General features: G+C 47.4%; 10 protein-coding genes across 10 annotated transcripts; 7 read left to right on the top strand and 3 right to left on the bottom strand.

The window, feature by feature from the left end:
- Positions 1-396: 396 nt before the first annotated feature.
- On the bottom strand, positions 397-1890 carry FSUBG_10368 (IZH3; the record flags this gene model as incomplete). The annotated part of the gene is made up of 1 exon (XM_036674939.1): positions 397-1890. One exon carries the CDS (start codon positions 1888-1890, stop codon positions 397-399), a length of 1494 nt encoding a protein of 497 aa, XP_036534130.1.
- Positions 1891-4334: 2444 nt separating this feature from the next.
- On the top strand, positions 4335-5101 carry FSUBG_10369 (THO complex subunit 5; the record flags this gene model as incomplete). Its single annotated transcript, XM_036674940.1, has 3 exons — positions 4335-4684; positions 4754-4997; positions 5060-5101. The coding sequence occupies 3 exons, from the start codon at positions 4335-4337 to the stop codon at positions 5099-5101; spliced, it is 636 nt and encodes a 211-aa protein (XP_036534131.1).
- Positions 5102-7775: 2674 nt separating this feature from the next.
- On the top strand, positions 7776-9872 carry FSUBG_10370 (glycosyl transferase gt-a type structural fold; the record flags this gene model as incomplete). The annotated part of the gene is made up of 3 exons (XM_036674942.1): positions 7776-8345; positions 8450-8675; positions 8740-9872. The coding sequence occupies 3 exons, from the start codon at positions 7776-7778 to the stop codon at positions 9870-9872; spliced, it is 1929 nt and encodes a 642-aa protein (XP_036534132.1).
- A 1095-nt stretch (positions 9873-10967) lies between these two features.
- FSUBG_10371 (glycosyl transferase gt-a type structural fold) lies at positions 10968-11767 on the top strand (the record flags this gene model as incomplete). The annotated part of the gene is made up of 2 exons (XM_036674943.1): positions 10968-11502; positions 11553-11767. The coding sequence occupies 2 exons, from the start codon at positions 10968-10970 to the stop codon at positions 11765-11767; spliced, it is 750 nt and encodes a 249-aa protein (XP_036534133.1).
- A 1210-nt stretch (positions 11768-12977) lies between these two features.
- On the top strand, positions 12978-14617 carry FSUBG_10372 (FK506-binding 4; the record flags this gene model as incomplete). Its single annotated transcript, XM_036674944.1, has 4 exons — positions 12978-13064; positions 13139-13666; positions 13718-14360; positions 14412-14617. 4 exons carry the CDS (start codon positions 12978-12980, stop codon positions 14615-14617), a joined length of 1464 nt encoding a protein of 487 aa, XP_036534134.1.
- Positions 14618-15334: 717 nt separating this feature from the next.
- FSUBG_10373 (agc ndr ndr kinase) lies at positions 15335-18034 on the top strand (the record flags this gene model as incomplete). The annotated part of the gene is made up of 5 exons (XM_036674945.1): positions 15335-15548; positions 15596-16520; positions 16580-17139; positions 17227-17261; positions 17315-18034. 5 exons carry the CDS (start codon positions 15335-15337, stop codon positions 18032-18034), a joined length of 2454 nt encoding a protein of 817 aa, XP_036534135.1.
- A 205-nt stretch (positions 18035-18239) lies between these two features.
- On the bottom strand, positions 18240-19919 carry FSUBG_10374 (neutral sphingomyelinase; the record flags this gene model as incomplete). The annotated part of the gene is made up of 2 exons (XM_036674946.1): positions 18240-19373; positions 19431-19919. The coding sequence occupies 2 exons, from the start codon at positions 19917-19919 to the stop codon at positions 18240-18242; spliced, it is 1623 nt and encodes a 540-aa protein (XP_036534136.1).
- Positions 19920-21326: 1407 nt separating this feature from the next.
- FSUBG_10375 (dimeric alpha-beta barrel) lies at positions 21327-22075 on the top strand (the record flags this gene model as incomplete). The annotated part of the gene is made up of 3 exons (XM_036674947.1): positions 21327-21891; positions 21944-21996; positions 22049-22075. 3 exons carry the CDS (start codon positions 21327-21329, stop codon positions 22073-22075), a joined length of 645 nt encoding a protein of 214 aa, XP_036534137.1.
- A 497-nt stretch (positions 22076-22572) lies between these two features.
- FSUBG_10376 (RNA-binding rnc1) lies at positions 22573-24036 on the bottom strand (the record flags this gene model as incomplete). The annotated part of the gene is made up of 2 exons (XM_036674948.1): positions 22573-23481; positions 23530-24036. 2 exons carry the CDS (start codon positions 24034-24036, stop codon positions 22573-22575), a joined length of 1416 nt encoding a protein of 471 aa, XP_036534138.1.
- A 1283-nt stretch (positions 24037-25319) lies between these two features.
- Positions 25320-26340, top strand: FSUBG_10377 (chromosome segregation smc; the record flags this gene model as incomplete). Its single annotated transcript, XM_036674949.1, has 2 exons — positions 25320-25430; positions 25480-26340. 2 exons carry the CDS (start codon positions 25320-25322, stop codon positions 26338-26340), a joined length of 972 nt encoding a protein of 323 aa, XP_036534139.1.
- Between the last annotated feature and the right edge of the window lie 744 nt (positions 26341-27084).

Genomic DNA, 27084 nt, shown 5'->3' on the forward strand with positions numbered 1-27084 from the left:
GAAGATATGAATGTATAGCTTCTGTCTATGATCACTCAAGTATGCCTGCGAGTTTGAGTAGTTTTCGTATCATGGACGAACAACACGGCTTAACAAGGTTATTAAGTTGTTTCAATCCAAGTCTCCGGCGCAATACCCCGCGTATAGAATGGCATTGGACTCACGTTGCACCCAACGCACGCGTAGGTACTTCATTAAAGTCTTGCCACAGGGGTTGCGCTGAGATCAACTCTAGTAGAGTATGCAACTAACCATAGCAGGATCAAAACGGTGCAGGTCAAGTAGAGCAAGACTTGACAGAATCAACCAAATGCTTGACACGCTTCCAGGGGCAGATAAACTTCTTAGACCGTTTTGGGCTGGTCACTGAAGACGCATCCCACACCCCCTAATGACCTAATATGAAGGGCAGCCAGCTTCTGCTCGGTGGAAGGCGTTGGCAAAGAATGTCTGCATGGCCGAGTAGTGGAAGAGGATACCTCCGAGAACTGCGGCATGCCAGAGGTTATGGCTTCCACCGACATAGTCAAAGCAGCCAGGAAACCACCTTTCGGGGATCTTACTGGCGTAAACGACGGCACCCGTAAAGTACACGAGCATCGACTTGGAGATTGGCGAATAGAAATTGTACACAAAGTCGAGTCCGTGAGTCCAGCCAAGCTGAACCATAGGCATAAATCCGGTCAAGGCAAGGCCAACAAAAAAAGCGACTCGCGCCCATGCCATGTCAGCACCATTAAAGCGAGGATGCCACGGGAGAATGACGCCTCCAATTCCGAGAAAAGCTGTTAAACCCATATAGATGTATCGGCTGACAGGGTCGCAGTAGAAGGCTGTATATTCAGTCGTCATGATTGAGGCAGCAATCAACAGAGAAATGCCGGTATAGTCCACGCAGGCAAATATTGAAATGGCATCGACATCTGCAACAGCATTCATAGTGTGCCAAACCGTTGAGCAAACCAAAGTGAGGCAAGCCATAACAAAAAAGACGCCCGCGACGAATACATCGGACTTCGTACTGAGCGTAAAGTTGGCAGTATTTGGGTAGAAATAGAGCGCGATCGCGAGGACCAAAATGAGACCCAGTGCGTGGGACCAGATGTTGACTAGCTCATTGGAAAGATTGAAGGCTGAGCGTATGCATTCGAGTTTGGATTCAGTGAAACGGTAACCCTTGTGGATGTGAGGGTTGTTTCGCCAAGGCGAGGGGAGGTCATCGTAGGAGAGGAGGCGCCCTTCCTTGGCCAGAACGATAGCTTGTTGAATGTGCTCCTCCAGTGAAAGGGCGGCTTGAATGGCACGCTCGATTCCTTCATTGGCAACCCGGCGCCCCTCGTCCATGAAAGCCTCGGCAGCGTTGGCGGCGTTTGCGAAGCCCTGCTCACGCAATTTGTAGGCTCTAGTTTCAAAATCAGAGAGCATGTTTTCGAGCAAATCGACTCCAACGTGAGCCTTTTCATTCAGCGACTCGGCGGCCTCTAAGGTCTCTTTGTACCTTGCCTCTAGAGTATCGACCATAATATGTAAACGGCGCCGTCCTGCACCAAGGACTTCCTCTGAAGCGTGGGAACATCTCGAACGAACAGCCTGAAGTGTAGAGAAGGTACGGGAGATGCTGGAGTCCTTACTCAAGTCGACATAGTTCTCAATAAAGTCGAGCCGACGCTCGAGTTCCGATAGGAAAAGATCTACTTTGAGAAGAAGACCCTCTTCGCCATCCATGATATGGCCAACAATGGATCGTCTCCTGGGAATGAAGAAGGAGTGTCGTCGTCTTCGGGGTTCGACGTCAGGTCGAATGTCGGATCCGGATGTGCTTGCTATATTATCCCCGTCCCGAGCCTTATAGGCACAGGCTGTTGTGATGGCGGTGGTAACGTCTGACATGATGGCAGCTGCGACTTGAGACGAAGATTGTGGTGATTATCCCGCGACAATTGGACTAAGCTGAACCGGCAAGCGCTGTGACGCTGCAACTGAAGTGGCGACGAGTTAAACTCTCTGCATCTGGTGATGCTGGTAAATGGTGGATGGGTGCGTTCGAAATTCAGAAGTGCGACTGGGCTAACGTGAGGCTTTGTCGAGGCCACGAGCAAAAAATGAAGAGCACAATTGGTTATTATTGAATGATTAGGAGTCTCGGAACAAGTTGGGCGCAGCAAAGAGAAGCACCCTTGCGGACCCTGCGGGTATTTTACACGCGGGGACAACGATTGCCGAGTCTGGTTGGCGGAAATAGTCCTGCCCTGTTCCTGTTCTTGCTGAGTTGGATAAGGATCTGCGTTCAAGGAAGCAGCCAAGGCTTGGAAATGGGGAAATGATATGATGTTAGAGAGTATGAAGGCTTAGAAAGGAGAGTATGATTCGTGGAGATGTGAAAGTACAAGCAAAGAAGGGTCAGAGGGTGAAGGAATGAAGGAATGAACAGAGCAAGAGCGCATGATGAACGAGAGGTTGAGAAATTGGGCAGTCAAATCAAAGAAAAAAGGACGGGTAACTACTAGCTGAAATGACGGTACCGGGGGCGGTCTTGGCGTCCTTGTTGGGTTACTAACGAACGCCACTTGAAAAACGACCTAAGGTAGGTAGTCGTTTGAACAAGGCAAAGACATAACATAAGGTACTTAGGTAGGTAGGTAGGTAAGGTACCGGTAGAATCGGGAGACAAGTTCTGTCACTTTACATGACCAACAAAGAGGTAGGTATCTATCCACGCCTCAAAGCTTAGACCTAAATATAGGATATCAAAAATATACTTAGTAAAAGATATCCTAACTTATTCTAAATCACCTAAATCTTTTAGTTATTTAGGATCAAGGTCCTGAGTCTTCTTTCCTCTCTTAAATTACGACTTCGAAGGGTATCTGGAGGGACATCCGGATTATTTGATGAGGGCAAATGACCTTCCGTCGGGTGAGGCCCCTGGCTTTCACGAGATAGATAGCTCGGTAAACTCACCTCGCCACGGCCCGCTTATGGACTTTGATTGCGCAAGAAAGATGCGTTCTCGAACCAATAGGGTGCCAACCTTGAAAACACCTCCGATGCACCCTTCGACCACTTGCATTGAGATGTCGCTCTCGTTTGGTCTTTGTTCCTGGACAACAGTGTACTCAGAGATTGATGCTGAAAGTTGTAGCAACATAGGGGCTAGTTAACAAGTCATTAAACATTTCGAGCATCAAGGCAGCTAGGCGCGGCGTCCCTTTCACAGCTCAACAGTCGTTGATATTGGTTCCAAGGCCTCTCATAGATCACATCCGTATCAGGGCTGTTCTGGTGATCCCATAGTCGACAGAAACCACAAGAGTCATTTGTTTTGCAGTAACGTACCGCCGTCGATGGCCTGCTTACTAGGCTTATGTCGAATCGATCGTAACTATTATCCTCGACCTCGCCGAAATATGGAAATACTGATCAAATGAATGAATGGCTGAAAGCAAATTGAGACTACCTATGTCTGAGCGAAACTTTAATGTCGTGCTGTTGAGGAACGGTGCAACCGCTCAGCCGCTGAAGCCAATCCTGGAAAGTTACTTGTTTTGCGGCAGGGGTCTCAAGAGACGACAATCCGTTGAGCAGGTGAGAGAGAAAATACTAGGTTATAGTCAACAAGCAGTTAACCCTCAAAAACGACTCGACAAAGAGAGTCGGTAGATGAGCGAGTATTGATATTATTGAGAGGTTAGTTAACGAAATCAGAGATCAATGACCTAGTACCATAAGCTCGGGATCTAGCATCTAGATTTAGTACATAGACCCGGGTGAATATTTTTGACACCTTGACATATCAGAAGTTTTCTTGCGCCCCAGGGACTCGTTATTAATAAGAAGGCATCCCATTTCGCATTTTTCGCAAACCAACGCTAGTACTTAGGTGACAGGGCGACTGTAATCGCCCTCTTCATATAATATGACTGGCATGCCATCAATTTTGAGAGAATGGAGCTAATCAACAACTACGTCACCAATGTATATTTTGAACCAAGACACATAAGGTACTAAGTTGAAGAGGCCATGCAGGGAAGTGGTTACTTACTCAGACTGCTTTTAGAGGATTCACCTTAAGAGTTTGTTATGCAGAATAGGCCATTATCTTGCAAGCAAGTACTCCGTACAAGGTAGCCTACTAGCCTACCCATCTTTTTGGCTTCTGTCTCCGTAAGTTATTAGACCATGAAGCCCTCCACTTTCAGTAAGCTCAGCCCCACCTTTTTGTTAGCCCAGGAACAAACAAAAGCTTCGGGTCGAGTTCGCGACTTCAACTATTCTTCTCCACACCTTGCACTTACATCTTTCGCATCGAAAGGTACGACCCACGAATACAGAACATGGCGATCGATAAAATTGTTACCGACCCAAGGCTTTGCGCAGTCTTGCAGATTTCAGACCAGGCACGCGACCAGGCTGGTGCACTCCTCAGTCTGGGTGAACAATCATACAGCGAAGGACCCCCTTCAGCAAAAGCGCAAGCTGAAATCGCCAAGCAGCAAAAACTCCTTTTTACAACCATGGCGCATCTGAAAGGACTGCACCGAAACGTCTGTTTCTCCGCACGTGAGACCAAGTCCCAGACTGCCGAGTCGCGTCAAGAAGTCGACCGCCTGCATCTCCAGCTTCAGAATCTGTATTACGAACAACGACACCTCCAAGGAGAGATTACAGCATGCGAATCATACGAGTAAGCCCTTGTACATTGACCCCAGCTGCAGCTGGGGGTCGAGTTTAGCATTTCGTTAACAAGTCATAGCCACAAATATCAGCAATTGCCTCTTATCCCTGCCGAGGAATTCCTTATCCAACACCCCGAACATGAGAATGATGACGAGAATACATTGATGGTTGCGCGCATAGATCACGAACGGTCTGAGCGTGAAGCTCTGGAGCAACAGCGACAGGAGCTGCTCAAGCGAAAACAGAAGCTGATTGCGGATAACAAAAGAAGGAAGGACGACCTTGCCAACTTGGATAATGATTTGGAAAAGTTCATTGATGTAAGTTTCCTGACGCCGGTTTTCCTAGTCACGATCTGGCTTTTGTACTAACATTTTTCTAGGCTGCCAAGCCGATTCAGAAGCTGTTTGAAAAGGCACCCTAAATGACGACATTCCTGGAGGACATGCAGAACTATGGTAGTTTTCGCCCAGCATACGCTTCCGAGCCAGTCTTGAGCTGATATCACGACGTAAAGGGAAACGCGTGAGTGTTGGACATTGAAGTTCCTGTTGCACACTTGGTCAAAATTACCTGCAGAATTGCAGACTGGCGTACGGCGTTTATGGACCTGAATGAAACCGCAAGGGAAGGGCTTTACCACGGAGAGTAACGATAGAAGATTTCCCAAACACAAGATACCCATTGAAAGAGAAATCGGCGGAAATCGGCAAGGTTCCCGTCGAATCTTGATCTGTGATAGTCCGAGGGTTCTGTTCTTTTCGTGAAAAAGGCAGTTTGGCAGTTGGCATGCTTCGTTCTTTCATGGGAACCCTTAGTCTTTCACTTACAGGTTCAAGCGAAGACTGTTCTCAGTATCCAAGCGTAACATGGCCGCCCCCGACCCGCGTTTGCTATGAGCACGACACATGTCTCAAGAATCGATAGCCAACTTGACTAGAACAACAGCAACAGCAGCATCACGATTGCGACTTTGATCCTACCCCGATACAGAACTCATGATCATTTTCCCTTTCTTCCGCAAGCAAACTATGCGTTATGTCTCATCGCAGTTAAGTAAGGGCCCATGGAACAAGAAAACCTTGGACGTCAAAGTAAGGTCTAAGCTTTCTTGCTTCATCTTGGGCTTCGGGAGCTTCTCGCTATCCGAAAATTCACATGGGTGGACTTCCGAAAATGCAAGGGATCCAATCACTTAACCCCGTGGGCCAATGATAGTCATGTAACATCAACGAGACCCTGCACAACCACATCGACTAACAAGTTCATTGAATTGGATGCTGGCTTGGCTGGCTACAACCAATGGATCGAAAACCCCTTAGGTAGATATCTAAAAGACAATCACCAGCCGTGGTCGAACTCCCACCCGTGACCAGACTTGGACCCATAGGTATCTAGTGGGATCCTCAACCACTGATATCGGCGCGTGTTGTGGTTACGGCTTGCGATTGACAGAGGTTTCTCAGGCTATCAATCAAGACCAAGGAAATGTTACAATGGCCAGGCAACCACTAAAAAGTTGAGCGAGCCTCGTGGACACAGCCTCGAGCCAGTCAAAATTGCTGCATATCAACGTTGTCGGACAGGCATCAACCAAAGGTCAAGCGTCTTACATCGAGCCCGTCACTCTTCATCTCAATTTCCATTGGAATCATGAGCAATAACCGATGCCCAAGCTGACCGGTGGTCTTCTATGTAGAACTGACGCAGTGAGTGATTTCTGAGACAAGCCAAGGTGCTAAATCTTGTCCTGGGATATACATATCGCCATGGCTCCGACGAAGAGCAACTGGACCTTACGACTGTCAACCTGGGGTTGGTGAGAAGCAGGACTCTCATTTGGCCACATTGACCTGAGCTTTGCATGCAGGTCAGCTTTTTATTTGTATCAACAGAGAGGCTTTGGATTGCGGGCAAAGCATTGCCATGAAATAGCACAAAAATGAATGAACAAGTGCATGGATTAGAGACAAAAACTTGCCAGGAACTCTGGATCGAGAAGTGTCATGCTTTTTAAACAATGCCATTTCTGAGCACATGGTTTGCTTCGTGTTAACGTCAAGTACCTTGGTTTGAGATGTTGAAGTTGGACATTGAGCTTCACGAGTGACTTGAATCCTATGAGTCTTCATGGTCGAAAACGAGTGTACATCTCAGCACTTAAGGGAGCTCTGGCTTAGAGCCTTTGAGGTCCATGACTTCTGGATCCGCATCATGGCGATTGGGAACAGGAAACATGGTATCTTCGTTATGCCATGGTCAATTGTTCGCTTGTGAGTGGCCGAAGAGAATCCTGAGCCAAGGGTTCCGACTCGGGTCCACTCGCCATGGTTCATTAATGCTTAGCAGACGTATAGTTAATGGGCTTGTTTGCTAAGTCTCATTAGCTTATTATTAGACTACAGAAACCGCGCTGGCCGCTATCACACCCAGTTTTGATCCGAGCGATACCTCAAGATACTGCTAGTCCAATTTGCTTGGTATGTAGTCGATGGTTGGTTCGCAAGCAGCATGATGATCAAGCCTCACGGTATCATGTCCCATGTTGCTCACCCCATATTTCGGCACCTGGGGCGTGGAGCTTCAAGGAGATGTTATCTTGTTATTCTGGCCGAATCAGAAAGGCTAGAAGATGCCGCGTGCCATAAGGGTTGGTAACCATATCTTAAGATCTGGAGGCTGGCAAATACCCTTTGTCTCGTGCCCTTGACTTGATCATCACGAACATCCCCATGTCTTGTTGTTCTCTGATCTCTCAGAGCTAACTCCTTTTAGACGCCATGTTAATTTTCGGATTGTAAAATCGGCTGGGCATGGCTGACATTGCTTGGCCTACCTCAAGCTATCAGGAGAATATCTCTCCGTAGCCTCCCACTTACACATGCCTTTTCAACGTCATCCCGCCCGTTTTGTCTTTCTTTCCTGTATTGATTTCCAGTAAAAAGGTTATTGCTCTGGCCAACCTGGTCCATGCAACCTATTCTTGTTTTGCATTTTCTCATCGTACCTGAGCCACTCGCCTCTGGGCTACTCGGGCTCTCTTGAACTACATCGCAGCTTGAAATATCTAAGAACCATATTTTCCTATCTTACACAACATGTCTTTGTTCACATGGTTCGCGCAACGCGCAGGGGGATTAAGTATGATTGCGCTAAGTGCTCTCTGCTATTGGGTTATATACCACGATGCCTCTCTTGAACGACACCGATATGAAGGCAAACAGCCTGCCTCCCAATATCCTTCAGATCCAGCGAAAGGAGCGGGTGTTTGGAGTTTCATTTTCGCATATTACTGCCTTTTTGTTCATATACTGGTCTGCATTTTCCCTCTCCGAGCCTGCTGGACTATCTGGACTCTCACCCAATCCATGAAAAGAGCAGCGCGTAGTGATTCATTACTTGATCTGAAGAAACTCGCTTCACGTCGGGACTCATATACTTCGGTGTCGAGCTCCGAGACTCTCATATCCAGTCCCAACAGTCCAGCTTCCTCCACGACCAGTGAAGCCGGCGATTACGATCCCGAATACTACACAGACGGTGTGTCAGGAGCCTATGACAACGTCGTTCATGTCATCATCATTCCAAATTACAAGGAAGAGGTTGATACACTCAGGGAAACCCTCGATGTTCTGGCATCCCATCCTCAGGCTCATTATTCTTATGATGTAAGATTTTATTTTCCTTCAAAGTCAAGGCATAACCGCGTACCAGTGTCCGATAAACATACCTGACTCGTTTATTAAAGTCTCTCGCTGATGTTTCCCACTAGGTCTATCTTGGAATGGAACACAGAGAGAGTAGCGCCGAGACGAAGGCTCTTGGACTGATACAGGAATTCGCGAAGAAGTTCAGATTCCTTGACTTCACACTCCACCCATCAGACATCCAGGGTGAGGCCGCTGGCAAAGGCAGTAATCTCGCATGGGCTGCTCGCAAGCTGAGCGAGAGGTATTCAGCAACTGTGAGGAAGAACGTCATAATCACTGGCATTGATGGTACGCCTGTTTGGAACTAACCCTTCATCCTCTCCCGCTCATTGTTGACTCGTGGACTCTCTAGCCGATAGCCATCTTTCATCGAACTACTTTACACTTCTGACAAATATGCACTTATCCTATTCCGAAACCGCATTGACTACCATCTACTCGGCTCCTATTATTTTCGACAGGAACGCACATTGTGTTCCATCTCTTGTCCGTGTTGCCGATATACTCTGGGGTGCTGCTGGTATGTCTGGCTTGTACCCTGGCTCCTCCATTTCTCCGCCTACATCTGTCTACTCTCTTCCTCTAGATTTGGTTGACCGGGTTGGTGGATGGGATTGTGGCAGCGAAGCCATCGGTGAGGACCTGCATATGTATATCAAGTGTTTTTTTGCCCTCAATGGTAACTTAACCAGTCGAGTCATCTATAGCCCTATCAGCCAAAGTAACGTCACGGGAGGTGGAGGGCTACTGAAAGACACTCGTGCTCGTTATAAACAGGCCCTGCGTCACATGTGGGGTGCTCTTGATACTGGCTTTGCGCTTCGTAAACTGGTTCAGCTATGGCAAGATCGCAAGCAAACTTGCCGTTCCTATCAACCCCTTCACTACACTATCTCGGATGCCGATCATCTTGCCTTTCCCGAAAGCTCCGCAAGCGATGAGCACAGCGGACAGGCCTATGACAACGGCATCTTCTCAGGCATCCACAGGGAAGCTATCCAACACCCCCACTGGGAAAATGTTTTCTATATGCTGCATCGCCTTTTCGAAGCTCACTTTCTTCCCGTTCATATGGCTATACTGGTACTTTCTTCGGCACTTTATGTCAAGCTCACAGAAGGCAATGAGGACCCACGAAACCTGGCTTGGATTTTTAGCTGGTGTAATCTTGTTCGTATTTACGGCTTCTTTCAAATTGGGGTCTACGTGTCTCTGTACGAAAGTTTTCACCAGACGGGAGTTGCCAGCCGGGAGAGGGAAATGGTCAAGGCTGGACTGGCCAACGGTATGGACTTTTCCCGGCGATCTCTCAAGAACAACTGGTATGACTACTTTGCGATTCCCGTTGTCGCTCCTCTATATGGCACCATACCCAGTGCTCAAGCTTTGGTTTGCCAGCTTTGGGACCAGGATCTTGTTTATACTGTGAGCAAGAAGGCAACGCGTCGTCAGATGCCCGGCGTGAAGGTTGACAACATGGCCTAAGACCAGAAATACCAACGCCGTGGCCACTGGGGTCTTGAAGTGTCAAGCAAGGGTTTATGATGATGGGTACAGATGGCCAGTCCTGTAACTAATACGGGGAAGAATGTATACCAATGACTTGGCTATTCAGGAAAGCTTACATGCATTTGTCTAGGGTACTTGATACTTAGAATGAGTGTCGGTATGTTTAAGAGATCATCCTGAAGCGTGTCCAGTGCGATATAGGTACCTTATGTAATGTTACTATTTCGAGGATAGTCAGACGGATCTATGATGTATGGTTTTGTGTATAATGGATTACGCTTGCTCTTCACTACCTACCTACTTGAAGATGTTGTCCAATTCTTCAAAATACACAGGTCTGGAATAGACTTAGTACAAAACATAATGCTTTAATTCTATAAGCTTATGTATACCACGCCTATTTAGATGGAAAGCTACAGATCTCAAAACTGAATACTTTTAGACTCATAGGTATAATGCTGTATTATGACTAAGTATTTCGTCCCACTTCCTGGCAGGTTGAATAATGTCATCACGTACCTATACATACCTTACCTAGCCTCGGGGTGCAAGAAGACTTCTGACGTTAAATTAAGGTGCCAAAATTACTTAGTCTAAGATTCACTAAAGCTATACTAGCTATACTAAATTTATCTAATTTATCTAAGCTGATCTGAAGACTTTTGTCACCTAAGATACGGAATAGAGGTCCTAAGTTTTATTACACCCCCTTGCCTAGGTAGGTAAGAGAGAACGTTGAAGAGCCGGCCGGAGTGGGGCCTTCTGGTGCCGAAACACGCAGGATATTAAAGGCAGCTGAACCAATGAGAAGAAGGCTGAGTGACGGATTCAACATTTGGAACCAGTGTTTGTTAAACTGTGCATATCATTATTCTTAAATAATGCCTAGCTCATACGGACTACAAGTCGAGGGGTTATCGACGAAGACACCCTTCAAAACTATTTAAGATAACGTACCTTACATTTAAGAGCAAAGAACATAGAGTACCTTTGTTGATCATCCGAAACCTACGGGTATTGCCTCAATCTCTGCCACTCAATTTAGCAGAATTCATCATAATCGTTTTACCAATGTCTTCGAAGCAGCTACGAATTGGCGTTTTTATGCCCTCAAGCGTGCAGCTACTCGATCTGGCCACTGTCGATGTTCTCGCCTCAATGTCTAAAGAATACCTCCGCCTCCTTCCTCTCCCCGCACACATTAGTGAAATAGCACCCAGCACCAAGATTACCTATATCACATCGCCAAAGTTGTTTCCAACCGTGAACTTAACTGCAGATCTATCCGTCCGTGCATCACACACGTACGAAGATGATGACGTTGGTCCCGGCAAACTTGACATTATCGTCGTGCCTGGTACAGATACAGCGGACGACTTTGAAGAGGCATCGACAAAGTGGCTAAGAGACCATTTCAACACCGGGGGCGTTGATGTATTGTGCGTCTGTACTGGTGTTTATCTGTGTGGTGCTGCAGGTATTCTCGACAGCCGCCAGGTCAGTGGCCCTAGAGGGCTTCAAGATGAATTAATCCAGAAATACCCAAACGCACAATTCGTCGGAGAGGAATATCGGTGGATTCAGGACGGTAACCTTTGGTCAAGCGGTATGTTTACGCCAGGTCAAAATTGAGCCAGTTGCTTACAGAAACATCAGGTGGGATAACCAACGGCAATGATCTCATGGCTGCGTATGCTCAGGCACAAACCAAATATTGGCCAAAATCGATCTCTAAGCTGGGTGCGATGCTGGTCGATGTCGGTGATCGGCCTCAGATTTACCATCAGAGCCAGCGCAAGTTCTTTATAGTATTCGCATGGCAAGTTGTCCAGAGCTGGCTTTTCAACATGGTACCATTTGGGAAAGGTTAAACAGGGCCAGTAACGATTACTCAAATACCCACATAGGAACTGGCCAAGATGCATGTATTTAGGAATCTCAAGGTCACTCAGCTAACTCATAATACGACATGCAACTCTCAGATATCCACTGAGCACAAAATCATGCTGTTGAGATTAATGTGGATTGGCGGAATTTGATTTTAATTATTATTTAATTCTCAAATTCTTTAAGGATATATATATTAAAAGAGTCTAAATACTCTATTATATATTTTTCCAGATATGAAGGAAGTAAACATTAAGTATTAAATCAAGTTACTGAGAATACATGATCTAAGATCTAGTAAACCTATGTCAAAACTTATATTATTCAAGTCTTTTTATTATTTAGAATTGGTATCCCAAGTCTTCTTACCTCCCCTTACTAACTCCCTACCTTCCTACATGTTCAAAACCGTCAAGGTCTCCTACCTGGCGAGAAAGGTTTCTACCAAATTTGAGTAATGTTGCATACCAACCCAGGTATGTGCATTTGTCAGTCCAGAGTTTCTTGACCCTTCCCCAGCCGTTTTGCCAGCCTGCTAAGACGGCCTTGGGGAGCAAGAAAATATAAAGAGCTTAGGATAGGGTGTCAAAATAACCTTGGCAAATGGTATACTAAACTTATGCTAAGCTACCTAAGCCTTTTTGTCATTTAGAACCTAGGATGGCGGCTCTGTTCATAACTTCTTAGTGGAGCTTGCGGCGGGAAAATCTGCACCAAAGCAGAGACAATGTAACTCGTCAAGGGGATGCAATAAAACTTCAGACCTCTATCCTATGTGACAAAAGTCCGTAGGTAAACTTAGGTAAACTCAGTATAATTTAGTATAGATATAGAAAATCTTAGACTAAGTAATTTTAGCACCTTAGTTTAACGTCAGAAGTCTTCTTACAGTACACCCTGAGGCTCGTGTTGCTGTGACAGTGAGCACCCCACCGCGATAAGAGGTTTTATCGTAGAGTGCTATTGGTTGTACGCGTGGGGCCGTTATCGAGCCCCGAAAAAAATTTCGAAGCTCTGGAGTTGCTTCTCGATTCTTAGTTTTCTTCTTTTACAGTGAGCGAGAGTCTCAGGAAAACCTCACTCTATCACCATTCTTCATCCTTTCTCTCACTTTCCTGTTTTCTTGTTTCTTTCCGGCATACGCTTTAAATTTCATCCTACGTTTGAAACAAAAGTAATAACTTACCCGTCACAATGTCCGCTGTTCCTGGTCCAGTCTACGGCCTTGAGGTCCCTCCTGGAGAGATCTTGATTCCGGCCACCATGGAATTCCCTGCCTCTGTAAGTTATTTTCCGGCGCTTCGAATCTATTTCTATGGGATGCAATGCGCTGCTTTGCGCTGGCTCGCTTTCAGTTGGTGGCGCATCATTTGCGACAGAAGTTCGGTATGGTCTTGACCTCAAATTCTAACCGTGAAATCCTACAGTTCCGCATTACTATGGCTGCTGTTGACCCTACCGAAGAGCCTGAGGCCGACGGTGAGGGCAACATTCCTACTGTTCCTCGATCCACCCTGCGCCTCGTCAAGCGTGCTCTCCCTGGTCTCGATGAGGATGAAGATGATGAGATCGATGATGAGTACATGAAGGCTCTCCTCGCTGGCTCCGACGATGAGGAGGACTCTGATGAGGAGGCCAACGGTGGCCCTAGCGACCCCGTCAAGGCCAAGAAGCAGAGGCAGGCTGCTGCCATCAAGAAACTTCTTGAATCTGCTCAGGAGGAATCTGATGAGGAGATGGAAGATGCCAAGCCCAACGGCAAGGCCAAGGGCAAGGCCAAGGCTACAGAGGAGGATGAAGAGGAGGATGACGACTCCGATGATGACAGCGATGAGGGTGCCGATCTTGAGAACTTTGTCATCTGCACTCTCGATACTGAAAGAGTGAGTCTATGGAAGCAGAACCCCGGAACTGTCAACTAACTTTTGTGCAAGAACTACCAGCAGCCCCTCGATATCACCGTTAACCATGGTGAGAAGGTTTTCTTTGTCGTAACTGGCACTCACACCATCTACCTCACCGGAAATTACATCATGGACGATGATGAGGATGATGAGGATGAGGACGAGGATGACTACGATCTTTCCCCTGATGAGCTTGAATATGCCCTCGAGGGTGAGGAGAGCGACGAGAGCGACGAGCTTGATGGTGTCCAGGACCCCCGTGTTCAGGAGATTGAGTCTGACGAGGAGGAGGCCCCAAAGCTCGTTTCCGTCCAAAAGGGCAAGAACAAGCGCGCCGCTGAAGAGGCTACCGAGGGTCTTGACGAGCTCATCTCCAAGGATGATGCCAAGCTGTCCAAGAAGCAGCAGAAGAAGCTCAAGAACAACAAGGGCGAGGCTGTTGCTACCGAGGAGAAAAAGGACGCTAAGAAGGTTCAGTTCGCAAAGAACCTCGAGCAGGGCCCTACTGGCTCCGCTGAGAAGGCCAAGCAGGGTAAGGCTACCACTGGTGTCAAGGTTGTTCAGGGCGTGACCATCGACGACCGAACTGTTGGCAATGGCCGTACTGTTAAGAACGGCGACACTGTTGGTGTCCGATACATCGGCAAGCTCCAGAACGGAAAGCAGTTCGATGGTAAGTAATTAGCTCCCGCGGTATCTTTTACTTGATTTAACACTTTAATAGCCAACAAGAAGGGTAAGCCTTTCTCCTTCAAGGCTGGCAAGGGACAAGTGATCAAGGGCTGGGACATTGGTGTTATTGGCATGGCTATTGGTGGTGAGCGCCGTCTTACTATCCCCGCTCATCTTGCCTACGGCTCCCGTGGCCTACCTGGCATTCCCGCCAATAGCACATTGATCTTCGATGTCAAGCTTCTCGAGATCAAGTGAGTGTAGCGTAGCATATGCCTCCACTCACTCGACACCAAGCCGACTTACTACCGACCTCGTGATATAATACCACCAAACAGAGGCGGCAGACTTTGGCGACAAGTTGATGACGTCGTGGACGCCTGTATTCCCCAGGCATCATATATCATATCTGCTGTTCACCCGGTGTTGTTGTTTTGCATGCGAGGATAAGAGAGCCCAGACTTGTATTCTGCCGAGAGCCGTCGGTGTTTAGAACAGAGACAAGGCGGCCGTTTAGGAAGGCAAAACGGGAATGATGTGGCGAGGACCGTCTCCGTTGCATGACATGAAATGGCGTACGATAAAAAGGGTTATGCTTGCGCTTTGCTATTAATGGCGGGATAATTTTCCCTGTGCCTGAGAGGATTTTGTAAGGTTATACAGATAAAATACTATTTCTTTCCTTTTTATTTGGTATTTTCTCCCTGTCGATCTTTCTTTGTGTAGGTTTTATCATAGAATTCATAAGAAGTCGTGGATGTCGAACCTTCCAAGTATCTGCCACTCATCCTGAGGTAGGTTCATCTCCTTCTAACTCAACAGCCTCCGACTCTGCTCCGCAACAACATCGCCGAGAGAAAACCTCGAGCATCATTCTCTCCGTATCTGGCTATCGCATTATCTTATTAGATGCGGCCCCTCCGAAATTGATGGATGCAGTGCTAACCTTCTCTTTATCGACTACCCTGGAGCATCATGGCACCGACCCTGTTGAAGAAAGCCAGTCAACAATTCGTCCGTCTTTCGTCCTGCGATTCGAAGAATTTATTTGAAGCGCCTCCAGCATCCGCATTGAATATTGCAGATGGGTCTGAGTCGCAAGTTTCGCGGAAGTTTCGCAATGGCGGCTCAAAAAGATGGGCACCTTTTCGGGGTGCCTTCAAGAATATGAGAAAAAACACACGCAGTCGTAAGTCGTTGTATTTGTCTTGTTTATATCCCATTGACATGCAGTAGGTGCCGAAGCGTCCAAAGATGCTCATGAATCCCCCGAGGACCAAGCCAAACCCCATTTACTTTTCAGATCTGTCCCAAGATTGGAACGTGGAACGAGAGGTCCTGATGCAAAGGAAGTAATAATACGAAAGTTGGGGTTGCATCCCACGGCTATGGCATCAAACTCTACTTTGGTAATCCGAAACTCCCCAAAACGAGCACGAAGCTCTTTGCAGCTGGTCAATCCTGTTCCTTCTAGTGGACTAATCACTCCGCCCTCTTCTGAGGCAAGCGATACAGTCACAACAGCCGATGAAAGGTCCACAGCGAAAACTTCGATGGAATCATCTATGCTACCGAACTGGGAAATCATGGATAGACGATACAATAGGCGAAATCCATGGACCCGCTCAAGCCCTGAAGGCCGCGCTCTCAGTACTATTCCTGAGGCCGGTGTTGTTCAGGCTCGACCTACCATTGCAACTGTAGAGAGGGCATCCGCCGCCAAGATTTTCCTCGAGACTTACTTCAATGAACTTCTCTATAAACCAAATGCAAGAGCTTTGCGGGGCCAGTGCCTCGAGTCTCAGTTGTGCAACTATTTGCTAATGACACCAGAGGAGAAGGAGAAGATTCGGATGCAATTTAGAAGGCAGGAAACGTGCCATCTCAGAGAGTCAAGGGCCATGAGGGCAGGTTCTTTAGCTTACCATGGAAATCAGGACTCCTCCCCCTTGGTTAACAACTACGAGCCACTTCAAATTCTAGGCAAAGGCAGTTTTGGAGTAGTAAGACTGGTACGGGAAAAGCCTGCTCCAGGACATGCTTTTCCCGGACAAGTCTATGCTATGAAAGTCATTCGAAAGACAGAAATGCTACGGAACAGCCAAGAAGGCCATCTGCGGGCTGAGAGGGATTTTCTTGTGGCTTCTGAAGGATCACAGTGGTCAGTACCAATGCGGGCCAATACTACAAAGTCAATGACTGACTGAAGCACCTTCTCAGGGCTGTCCCACTGATTGCCAGCTTTCAAGACAGAACGAACCTCTACCTAGTGATGGAGTACATGCCTGGTGGTGATTTTCTCGGATTGCTCATTCGGCAAAACATTCTGCAGGAACCTATTGCACAGTTTTACATCGCAGAGATGATCCTTGCTGTTGAAGAGGCCCATCGTTTGAATTTTATTCACCGTGACATAAAACCGGACAACTTCCTCATATCCGCGACTGGTCATCTAAAAATATCCGACTTTGGGCTAGCATTTGATGATCACTGGTCCCACGACGCAGCATACTATAATACTCACCGATATTCTTTGGTCCGAAGACTAAATATGAACATAAATGGTGACGAGACGGATCAAAAAGGCAGTAAGGATCTACTGAAACATCTTGAGTGGTACCAGTCTCTTGTTTCTGGACTTGACAGACATGGGAAACATCCATTGGCGAGTAACGAAGACTTACGAAGCCTTATCGGTTGGAGAAACCGACACGGTAACCGCACTGCTGCTCGTTCCGTTGTTGGTACCAGTCAATATATGGCTCCTGAAGTCGTTCTTAGTCAGAAATACGACGGGAGGTGTGACTAGTAGAGCATCGGCATCATCCTGTATGAATGCCTGTACGGGCAGACACCCTTTCTAGCAGAAGAAGGACGAAAGCAGACGAAACAAAACATCGTTGTGCGTACGCCCGTATCAACTTGAACGAAGTTAATGACTAACAGTGGCCGCAGGACTTCAAGAAGAACTTCCAGTTTCCAACCAGGCCATTCGTAAGCGACAAGTGCAAAGATCTTATCTGCCGTCTGATCCAAGAGAAGGATATTCGGCTGTGTTCAAGGAGGTATCAGGCCAAATACCGGGATTCGTTCAAATGCTATGTATTTCCCGATGACGCGGAAGATATCAAAGCGCACAGGTGGTTCAGAAACACGCCCTGGGATCGCCTGCAATCAATGCCTCCTCCATTCACTCCGAATCTGAAGAGTGATGACGATGCACACTACTTTGATGAATCTGAACCATTCGAAGACTGGTCTGAGTCGATACCCTCGGGCATCTTCCTCAGATCGGAGGATGTCAAGGAGATACTTTTTGGATTTGATACCCATGTGCAAACAAAGGCTATGGAGCTTATCAAAATCCCGTTCGACGCGGCCAAGCTTCGAATTATAGACCGTGATATCGATGCATCAAAGGAACTTCAGCCGAACGACAAGGCTACACTGAAGCAGTTCATTAGATTTTATGGCCATAAAGAGCGCAAACGACCAAGAGACATGTTGCTCCGGGACAAGGATACCAAAAAGACTTCATTAAGAATTCGAAAAGAGACGGCTTTCATGGGCTATACCTGGCGTCGGATGAGACCTGGTGGATATATCGATCCAAAAGTAACGGACATGTCCAGAATGGACGAGAGCCAGGATTCGACACTGAACATTGAGCGTTGAATAAAAAGAAAAGGAAAGCAAAGCAAAGGGGGGCGGTATGAGGTACGAAGGCGTTCAGTCCTCAGAAGCATTGAGAGTAGTATTACGAATAGACATTAAGAGCTAGACCTTGTTGGCGTACGTACCTTCATCCTGATCCTCATTTCATCATCCTAGCCCTATGCAGAAACATCAAATCATTACCATAATATTGAGCGTGCATCCTTCATTGTGATTTGAACCGTTGGTTGGTATTGCTGTACGAACCAGACTCTGTTAAAGCAGCTGGGTCACCAGATGCAACAGCTTTGGCATTGCGAATCTCCCACTCAAATTCTTTGAGGGCCCGGATCTCCCAAGAGAAGAAGAGTAGCGAGAGCAGACCATCGATAACACCAGCGACCAAGCTAAGACTACTGACTAGCATAAGGACAAATGCGACGTAGTTTCCAGGACTAAACCAAACAGCGACAAGACATGCTAGCCAGACAAGCAAGGCGCCAAAGAAGTGCACACCTCGCCAGTAGCGCTGACGAATCTCGCGAGCATGGTATTTTTGTATCATTCCCAGAATTTCATCGTAGGTGGACGCGTGAAATGAATCGTGGTTAGAGACGCGACCTCGCCTCAGTTGGGTATCGGGATCCGCAGTCTGCGCTGCGTCACCTGAGTGAATGCTGCTTGCCGGGCTACTGGAGGCCAAGTATGCGCCAGTCTGCAGAGCAGCAGATGGTGTTTCGGAGCGGGGATCAGCTCTGACAGGCAATGGGGAAGGGGTATGCCGGACGAGCGTGGCTTGAACAGCGAAGTGGTCGGAGAGGGAACAAAGGAGATCAGGATGCCGCTCAGTCATTGAAACATGAGCTGACTTCACGATCCAACCAGGAGCGGTAGCAGGAGCATCAGGGTCGATACCTGTCGAAGCAAATATGTAGTCGAGTCGCTGACCTTGAGGATCAATCGTGTCGGGCGGGACCTCGCAAAGATCACCTCCCTTGAGCCGGTTCTGCTGGTTTTTGTTCCAGCGCCATGTATTATAGACGGAATTGCTGGTTGCACCATTCTCGAGGAGATTGAAGTCGGCTGTCGGTAATGGCCGATGACGATCCTTCTCAGATGGATGGTAGGCAGGACCAAGAGCGCTGTCAGGGTGTAATTTGCGCCAGACGTCATGAACAGGCGCATGCGTTGTTATTACACGGTGAAATATGGACAAGGGTAACATGTTGAAATCACCCATTCCGATAACGAGATGTCCGCGTTCAGCAGCGCCGCGCAAAAGCTTGGAAATCTCCCATGACTGCGCAACTCGATGGCAATCGTATGTACTTACGGGCTCGGGCTCGTATGGGGAGTGAGTCTAAGAAATTCAAGTCAATTAACACGCTGAAAAGCGATATAACAGATCCAGACTCACATGTGTGTTGAAGATTTCGATAATGTCCTTTCTCCTTGGCCCAAAGCGAATTTTGGCGCAAGCAACACCCTTGCCTACATACCAGTCTCCTCTCCAAAATGCAGTTGGTCGTCCATTGAGGGGATACTTGAACATGGTACTCTCCTCGATCGGCCAGTGACTCAAGATGGCCAAACCGCCACCAAAAGCACCGCTGTGGTAGAACTTTCCATAGGGGAGAACCTGACGGGTGTGATGCCGAATGGCTTGGTAATCCTCTTGTGTAAAACATTCCTGCAGGGAAACGATATGCGGTGTAGGGACAGCGTGTGCGATTCTATGACCTATCTCGTCAAGTCTTGCAACTCGCTGGGTCGATATGTAGCGAAGACCCCAGCAGTTGAGGGTCAAGAGGTTGATCTCAGAAGGGAAATTATGAGCATCATCATTGTTGACAGCAATGGTGGAAGGCGTCGTGACATGCTCAGCAGCGTCACTTGCCATGACCATGGCGCCGGTGGAGTATGCGGAAGTAATGGTGACTGATATGTTTCGTAAATATCAGACAGTCGGAGAAAGAGGGTGAGACAAGGGACCTGGCATGGGACAAGTTTTGGATCTCAGGTTGGAGGGAGAGTGGAAATATTAAACGTGGCGCGATGCCTCGGCTGCTGGATATTAGTTAATTAGATATGAGGGCACCGGCCAGGTGTCACTGGTATTAGTGGTAGAGCCTAAGAACATAAACCGGCAATAGTACAGACTAGTTACGATCAAAAACAAAATTCTAAAATGAGGGAGATGCGATGGACGGTCACCTCCAGGAAAAGGAGTGAGAACACGCGACGCGAAGGAGTTTAATGTGATAATAATTTACAGAACACCAATTGAACCAATACCACGCCTCCTTCTTGTTTGGGGACACTGCCGGTACTTGTGGTCACCCGGACCATCCGCTCCAAGGAGGGGCCGATACCTGTGGGGCTGATTACCGAACTGGAGGTCTACGCTACTCCGTAAGTTGATATGGAGATATAGATGTGGCAGGGGTGGAAGAAAGTCGAGTACGGAGTAATAAAGCAGTGGTGATGGAACTACTAAAGTCATTAGGTAGCCATTTTCCTCTTGATTTTGTTCTCTGAGAAGTCGGCCTTTGGAAGCAAGAAAATATCAGACCTTGACATAGGGTGTTAAAATAAACTTAACAAAGGGTATCCTAAGTCTATACTTAACTTATCCTAAACTTACACTAAGTTATCTAAGTCTTTTTGTTATTTAGGACCAAGGTCCTGGAATTTCCTTCCCCTAGGTTAGCATCATGATATTTGTTAGAGATTGCGTGTTTTCACTAAGGTAAGGTACCTATTATCCACAGCTGACGGCAAGATGCCAGAACAAATTCTTCATATTGCTTTCTGACTTTAGACTACCTAAATCAATGACCTAAGTCTTTTTCTCTCTTAGGATCAAGGTCCTAAATTTTCTTGCGCCCTCTAGTCCAGGTAGCACTCTAACTTACTCTAAACGGGTTCAGCTCTCGTTTTGAACTCACATAGAAGCTTCCAGGAACCCTGCAATTCCGCCGGTAAGATAAAGTTGCCATGCCATCAGATTCAGTGCTTAATCCTTCTCCTCACTCTTTCACACTCAATCTCAGCTGCCACATGCCGAGCTTCATCATTGGTTCGATACCGCTCATCGAACTTGAGAGGCGCCATGCGTCATTCTTGGGTATCCATCATAGAACCATCTGGTAAAGTCCAGGCATGCACGGAATTCTTCGCTTATAACCAATACTGCCCAGATCTATATTGACTTCCTCATGTCTAGTCCAACCATCGACTATTAGTTTAACCGAGAATATCATTCTCCTGATAGTCATAACATCTAACTTGTAACTGTTCATCTGCATTCGCAATGTCTGTAGTCTTTGAATCTCTTCTCATCAAGTTCAAACCCATTCTGGTTGAACACCCCGAATCCCCTCCTGCTTCTTTCTCATCTGTGACCGATCACCTCAAGTCAATTCCTGGAGTCGAGTCCGTGTACCTTGGCAAGCCTCTCGAAAAACCCGATTACTGGGTTCTGGGTATCCGTTGGGCCTCACGCCCTGCCTATGATGCCTTCGTTTCCGGCTCTGCTGCCACGGATTGGCATGCTTCTTTGCGCGCCCTGCTGGCTGAGCACCCTGTCGTCAGTCCAATCGCAGAGTATACAGGTCATGCCGAGCGTGCCCTCCATGCACCCGTTACAGAGTTCTGTACTTGTTGGGGTACTGATGAAACCTTCATGGAGGATAACATGAAGCCATTCGCCGTTGCTTGCGAGGAGGGTGGCTTGGCTGGGCTTCATGGCTTGGCTTACGGTGAATTTACACAAGGACAACATGAGAACCCTTCAGTTATTCCTGGCCGAGCATCTAGGCTACTGATGGGTTGGGATAGCAAAGAGGCCCATTTGCAACATAACAATAGTGGAAGTGGTAAGTCTCATTTCTCTGTTGCACCATTAGTACTGACTGAATTGCACCACAGCAATTGACGATAACGTACACTATCTGCTTGCTCGGAATAAGAGCCTTGAAACAGTGAGCCATCTAGGAAGTTGTAGAGAGCCCGAGCAACTAACATCTCATGTAGTATCATGTCCCTTTCAAAAAGCTCTGAGAGACTTAGTTTCACGCATAAAGGTTGCAAATAATATCAGATTGTTATTGGATTAAGTAGAGAACAAAATAACACTGAGTCAATGCGCCGTCGAAAATCAGATACCTTGAAAGCTGTCACTTGTCAATGTGAGGCTCTCTCTTCCTGCCAATAAGCCCCGTCTTGTTTCCGTATTCGTCCCAATGAAATGCGATCCCGTCCTTGACACCATTTCTATGCCCTTCAACCATCCTGCGACTTTCCCTACCCACCCTTGAAACTTCATCTCAGGTGGATAGAATGGTCTTCTCAAATTTCTGAACTGTACCCGGTGATCTGATATCGCCCTCGTTTTGAACCACCAAAATACACTGCATCCTCCTTTTAGCCTCTGGATATCTTTGCAAATAGCATTCTGTTCGTCCTAGTCCGTTGATCGCTCGAACGTCATTGTAACGACATCGAAAATTAGATACGATGTTTCTCCGATTCTGTATCAAGATTTCAAGGTTAGATATTTAATTCTTGCTGGGTCTGTTTTGCACCTCACCAAGTCGAGAGTAAAGCATGTACAATGCCATGCGGTTACATTCCTCCGTTCCGGTAATGGTCACCAGTCGCTCGTTACTATTGTCCTGCGGCTCATTGATCTTGATTACGCTGTTGCTCATCTGGCGGATCTCATTGATTTTCTGTCCACCCTTGCCGATGATAGCACCGACCATGTCATTCGGGATGTAAATTTGCTGTGTGATAGGCCCACCGGGGATGGCACCGCCCATAGGCTGAGCTTGGGGAGCGCCAGCATGAGGTTGAGGACCAGCATGAGGGGCCATGTGCGGTTGGGCATGGGAAGCTGCGCCATAGGCACCTCCTCCCTGAGCACCGCCATAATGTATAGGCATGGCAGGGTTGGCCTGAGCAGCTGCGTGGGGGTATTGCTGAGGATAAGGCGCGGGTGGCATGTGGTGAGATCGCCGGTCGTTGTGGCGGCCGTAATTTTCACTTCGTCCGTAGTGGCCCGAGGCCGGTTGAGGTGAGTAGGGAACAACTTGCATGCCGCCTGGGATCGAGCCAGCAGGGGCGCCGCTACGGGTTGCGTAGGCCGACGCAGCAGGACCTCCAAACCTATCATTAAGTTGTTCGAGAAGGGTGCTGCCAACATAGTAAGTTGCGATATGGACAGCATCAGCTACACCCATCACTACCAGCGATCTCTCACTTGACATAGGCAAGCATGAGTCAGAAGCGTTCAACCGAGCACCAGATGCCTCTTGGATCTCACGAATACGGGCACCACCCTTACCAATGATGGAGCCGATCAAAATGTGCGGAATGAGTAGCCGCAAGGGATATGTTTTTGAAGACGCGGTCGAGGATTCGTTGAGGGGTTCGTTGTTCAGTGTTCGGATGATCAAACCAAAAGCCTGAATTGATGTTAATTTGTAAACTATGCGTTAGGACAATCACCATACCTTAGCTACGGCGTCCACTATGCCACTAACAGTAAGAATACGTTCAACGGCCCCTTTTTGGTAGTCGCTGACTGTGCACTTAGCGTTGGAAAGCTTCCTGATGTTGGAAACATTCTCGCCTCCCTTTCCAATGACGGTAGCTGCCTCCGGGCTCGAAATAACAGCGCGAATATGAATCCATGAGGTTTCGTCATGGGCAGCAGCAGACGTTACAGCGTTGGATGCAGAGGCAGCAACTGTGGCGGCAGCGGCGGCCTTAGTGTCAGATGCATGGTCCAAAGTGGCATCGTCATCGTCTTCAGACTTGTGGGCTCCATTGACCTTATCATCATGGTCCTCTGCAGGGACGTCGGTGGGAGCTTCGGGGACCTCAGCATCGTCGTCGTGCTTGTTTTTGTCAAGAGCAGGTCGTTTGGCATCAGGCTGATCACCAGCGCGTGAGGGCGAAGAAGCTTCTTCCAAAGGGCGCTTGGCCGACTGGGTTGGTTGTGTTGGGGAAGCAGACATATTGAAATCGTTATTGTTCACGCGAGTTTAGTCTTTCTGACAATCGACAATTTGAAAACGTCTCGTTCTTTCTATTGTTCGTCTTATATACACTCAGGGGTTTTCGAAGGAAAACGTGCTGGTGTAGTGACTTTCGCTGGGTGTGCTTCGGTGAAATACTCGTGAAGTGACTTATGTCGCGTAAATAAGATGCGTGTTGCGGGCTGAATGGAAGGAAGAGGGATTCGAGATTCGGGCTCAAGAGCGGACTCCAGAACTCTTTCAGCGGGCGTCGAGTAATTACCCGAGAAGATCTCCTAGATATAGGCGGGAGAGGAAGGGCGGAATGATTGTCTTGTGATGCAAATATTGAATAGTGGTGAGGATAGGTGAAGCGATCGATACTGGGACGGACTTCTTAAAAAGCAAAAAGAGGCAGTGCTCAGCTCAAACCTTCTGACCTGGACTCGAGGTTTATTGATCGCAAAAGTCGCCAGATTCCTGAGCTCAAGCGCAGATTCCAAAGCACGGACTATCTCGCGGCGAAGTGTTGGAGGATGAGAAGCTGAGACGAGAGAAGCAGGTTCTCAAATGGATCGGCGCGCGGTGTTTTAGAACTTTCGCTGTCGCAATGGATCCCAATATGAGGGAAGGACCAATCCAAATCAATCAGAGGAAAAGAAAAACAGAAAATCTCAGAAACGATTACGAGGAATCGCTGAGAATAGAAAAATGAGTATTTCACGAGAGCAATGGCAGGTGAAAAGGGGGAGAATGAATATGACACGACAAAAGGTCGATGGTTTGGAGTGAGGAGATGGGAGAAAGCCGGAGTAGCCCTGCGAGGAAATATCCTGGGTAAGGTAGGTGCTAGGCATGGAGCGCTTCGAGATGTCACGTGCAACACCTCGATCTGCGTTTTAAAGCTTGGGCCACGTGAGTTCAGGCGCTCCACCTGGCGGTGATACTAAGGTAGGTAGTGACAATCGCGACCGACGATATAATTACTCTGGCCCTGGACCTTTCTTTTTGACAGCCAAACAGTTTCAAATATCTCATAGGTACAAGTGTGATGACTACGCTTGTCTCTCTATATCTGAAGGTCTCCAATTAGTTGCATCTGAACAACAATTGCCTGTCTTGAACAGCTCCTTGGAGGGCGCGAAGCGACATATCTTGATCACCTAAATCCGTACATTAGGACCTTGGGTGCCTCCATCCTCGCAATTCTCAATTCTTCTCGTGCTCTAGAAAAGCCAAAAGCCTTGCCCATTGCTTGAGCTAGTTGCATGAAACCCACGATAATGGACCATAGGTCGCAATCTACAGCAAAAGAGGAGTACATGGCCAATGTTGATCAGACATTGAGAGAACTTCAAGAGAGAGTCCAACAACATGAAAAGGAGTTGAAGAAGGTATTGACGCGCCGAAACCCTCAGTAGACCAATGGCTAATTTCTTACAGCTTCGTTCAGAGCAAAGCCAACCCCCAGAGTCTGCGGCTGGACAGGCGCACCTCATACAGGTGGCTCTCAAGGAGGTGACTGTGTCGGATCCCTTTCTCCCATCGCCAGGATCGCTGTTACCGACGCTGTTAGCGTTCCGCAAGACTTACCAGACCATTCAAGAGTCCAAATCCTATCTTGCCTCTCAACGTTCAGGTCATGAACAGCTGTCGCGTCAGCTTGAGGTTGATGAAGCGCGCTTCAAAGATCAAAATCTCCTTGGCGATGCTCTGGCTGCGCGCACCGTGTCGCTACGCGATGAAGTTGATGCGGGTACTCACGTCACCCCGGGAGAAGGGGCAAAGGAACTATTGCAAGAACTCCGGGCTAAGAAGAAGTCTTATGACAGGGAGACGTCAAAACTCATGAAAGTTCTCCTTCGATTCATCGACAATCAGCTGGCACCTATGCTTGCGGCAGAAGAGCTAGGAGGGCCTGTGGTTGGAGATCTTATAGGTATTGATAGAGATGATTTGGCCGCCGGGTTTAACGCACAAGGGAAACTCAGAAAACCAAAGGACAGTGACGATGAAGAAGATAAACGGCAACGCAGAATCGATGAGATTTGGGGACAGGCTACTGATGAAGGCACTGGGCGTCAGGACGAGATTGCAGCTGCAGCTGCAGATATGAAGCAACTGACAGAGGAGCTTCTCAACACGCTTGCTGAAGCACAAGGCAATAACTCAGCATCATATGTGCAATTGTCCCGTGAAACTGCGGCTGCACGGTTTTTGGTGAGGTCTAAGGTTGCACAATTCCATCCTAAAGATGCAACGAGGCTCAAACTGGTGGACTTCGGACGAGATCTGGAACCCTGAGTAGGTACCTAGACACAGATATAATGAAAGCCTCAGGAATAACCTTGTCTGTCTTATAGTTATGTTTCTGTCAAGTCACACAGGTGATTATTGCCACCATTGAGAGAAGTTAATCTCGCGATTGTGATTATGGGGTCGGCGTACAGTATAATGATTTAGGATAGCTCATCATAAACCAATAATTATAGGTGCATAGATAGGCCTAATAGACTTCCACAATAATATATACGCGGAATGAGGTCCGGCAGAGTACGAAGTATAAAAGCAACATCTCTATTTTAAGAGGAAAGAAAACGGATAACCTTAATCCTAAATGACAAAAAGACTTAGGTAACTTAGTATAAGTTTAGGATAATTTTTGCTGAGTTTATTTTGACATCTTATATCAAGGTCTCATATTTTCCTGCTCCCCAAGGCCTCTAAATAATAAGTCCTGCCGATTGGTTATTCTGTAAGTGAATACGCGCTAGATATGGAACGCCAGAAACAGCACAAATACCGAATTGTCTGTTGAATACAAAAAGCAGATGTCTTGACACTTGTAATGAATTACAATTATAATGATAAGCTTACGAATACCGTAGCAAAAAATGCTGTTAGTTAATGAAGACTACTACAAACCCCAGGCTATGTCAACATGATGGGAGAGAATCGATATTTCTCGTGTTCTTTAAGTTCAAGGAGCGTTACCCACCCAACCGCGTCGCGTCTGTCCTGGTCCAAGCTGGCTGGCCTTTAACACCA

This window comes from Fusarium subglutinans, assembly GCF_013396075.1.
Source record: "Fusarium subglutinans strain NRRL 66333 chromosome Unknown NRRL66333_c0000179, whole genome shotgun sequence".
NCBI lineage: Eukaryota > Fungi > Ascomycota > Sordariomycetes > Hypocreales > Nectriaceae > Fusarium > Fusarium subglutinans.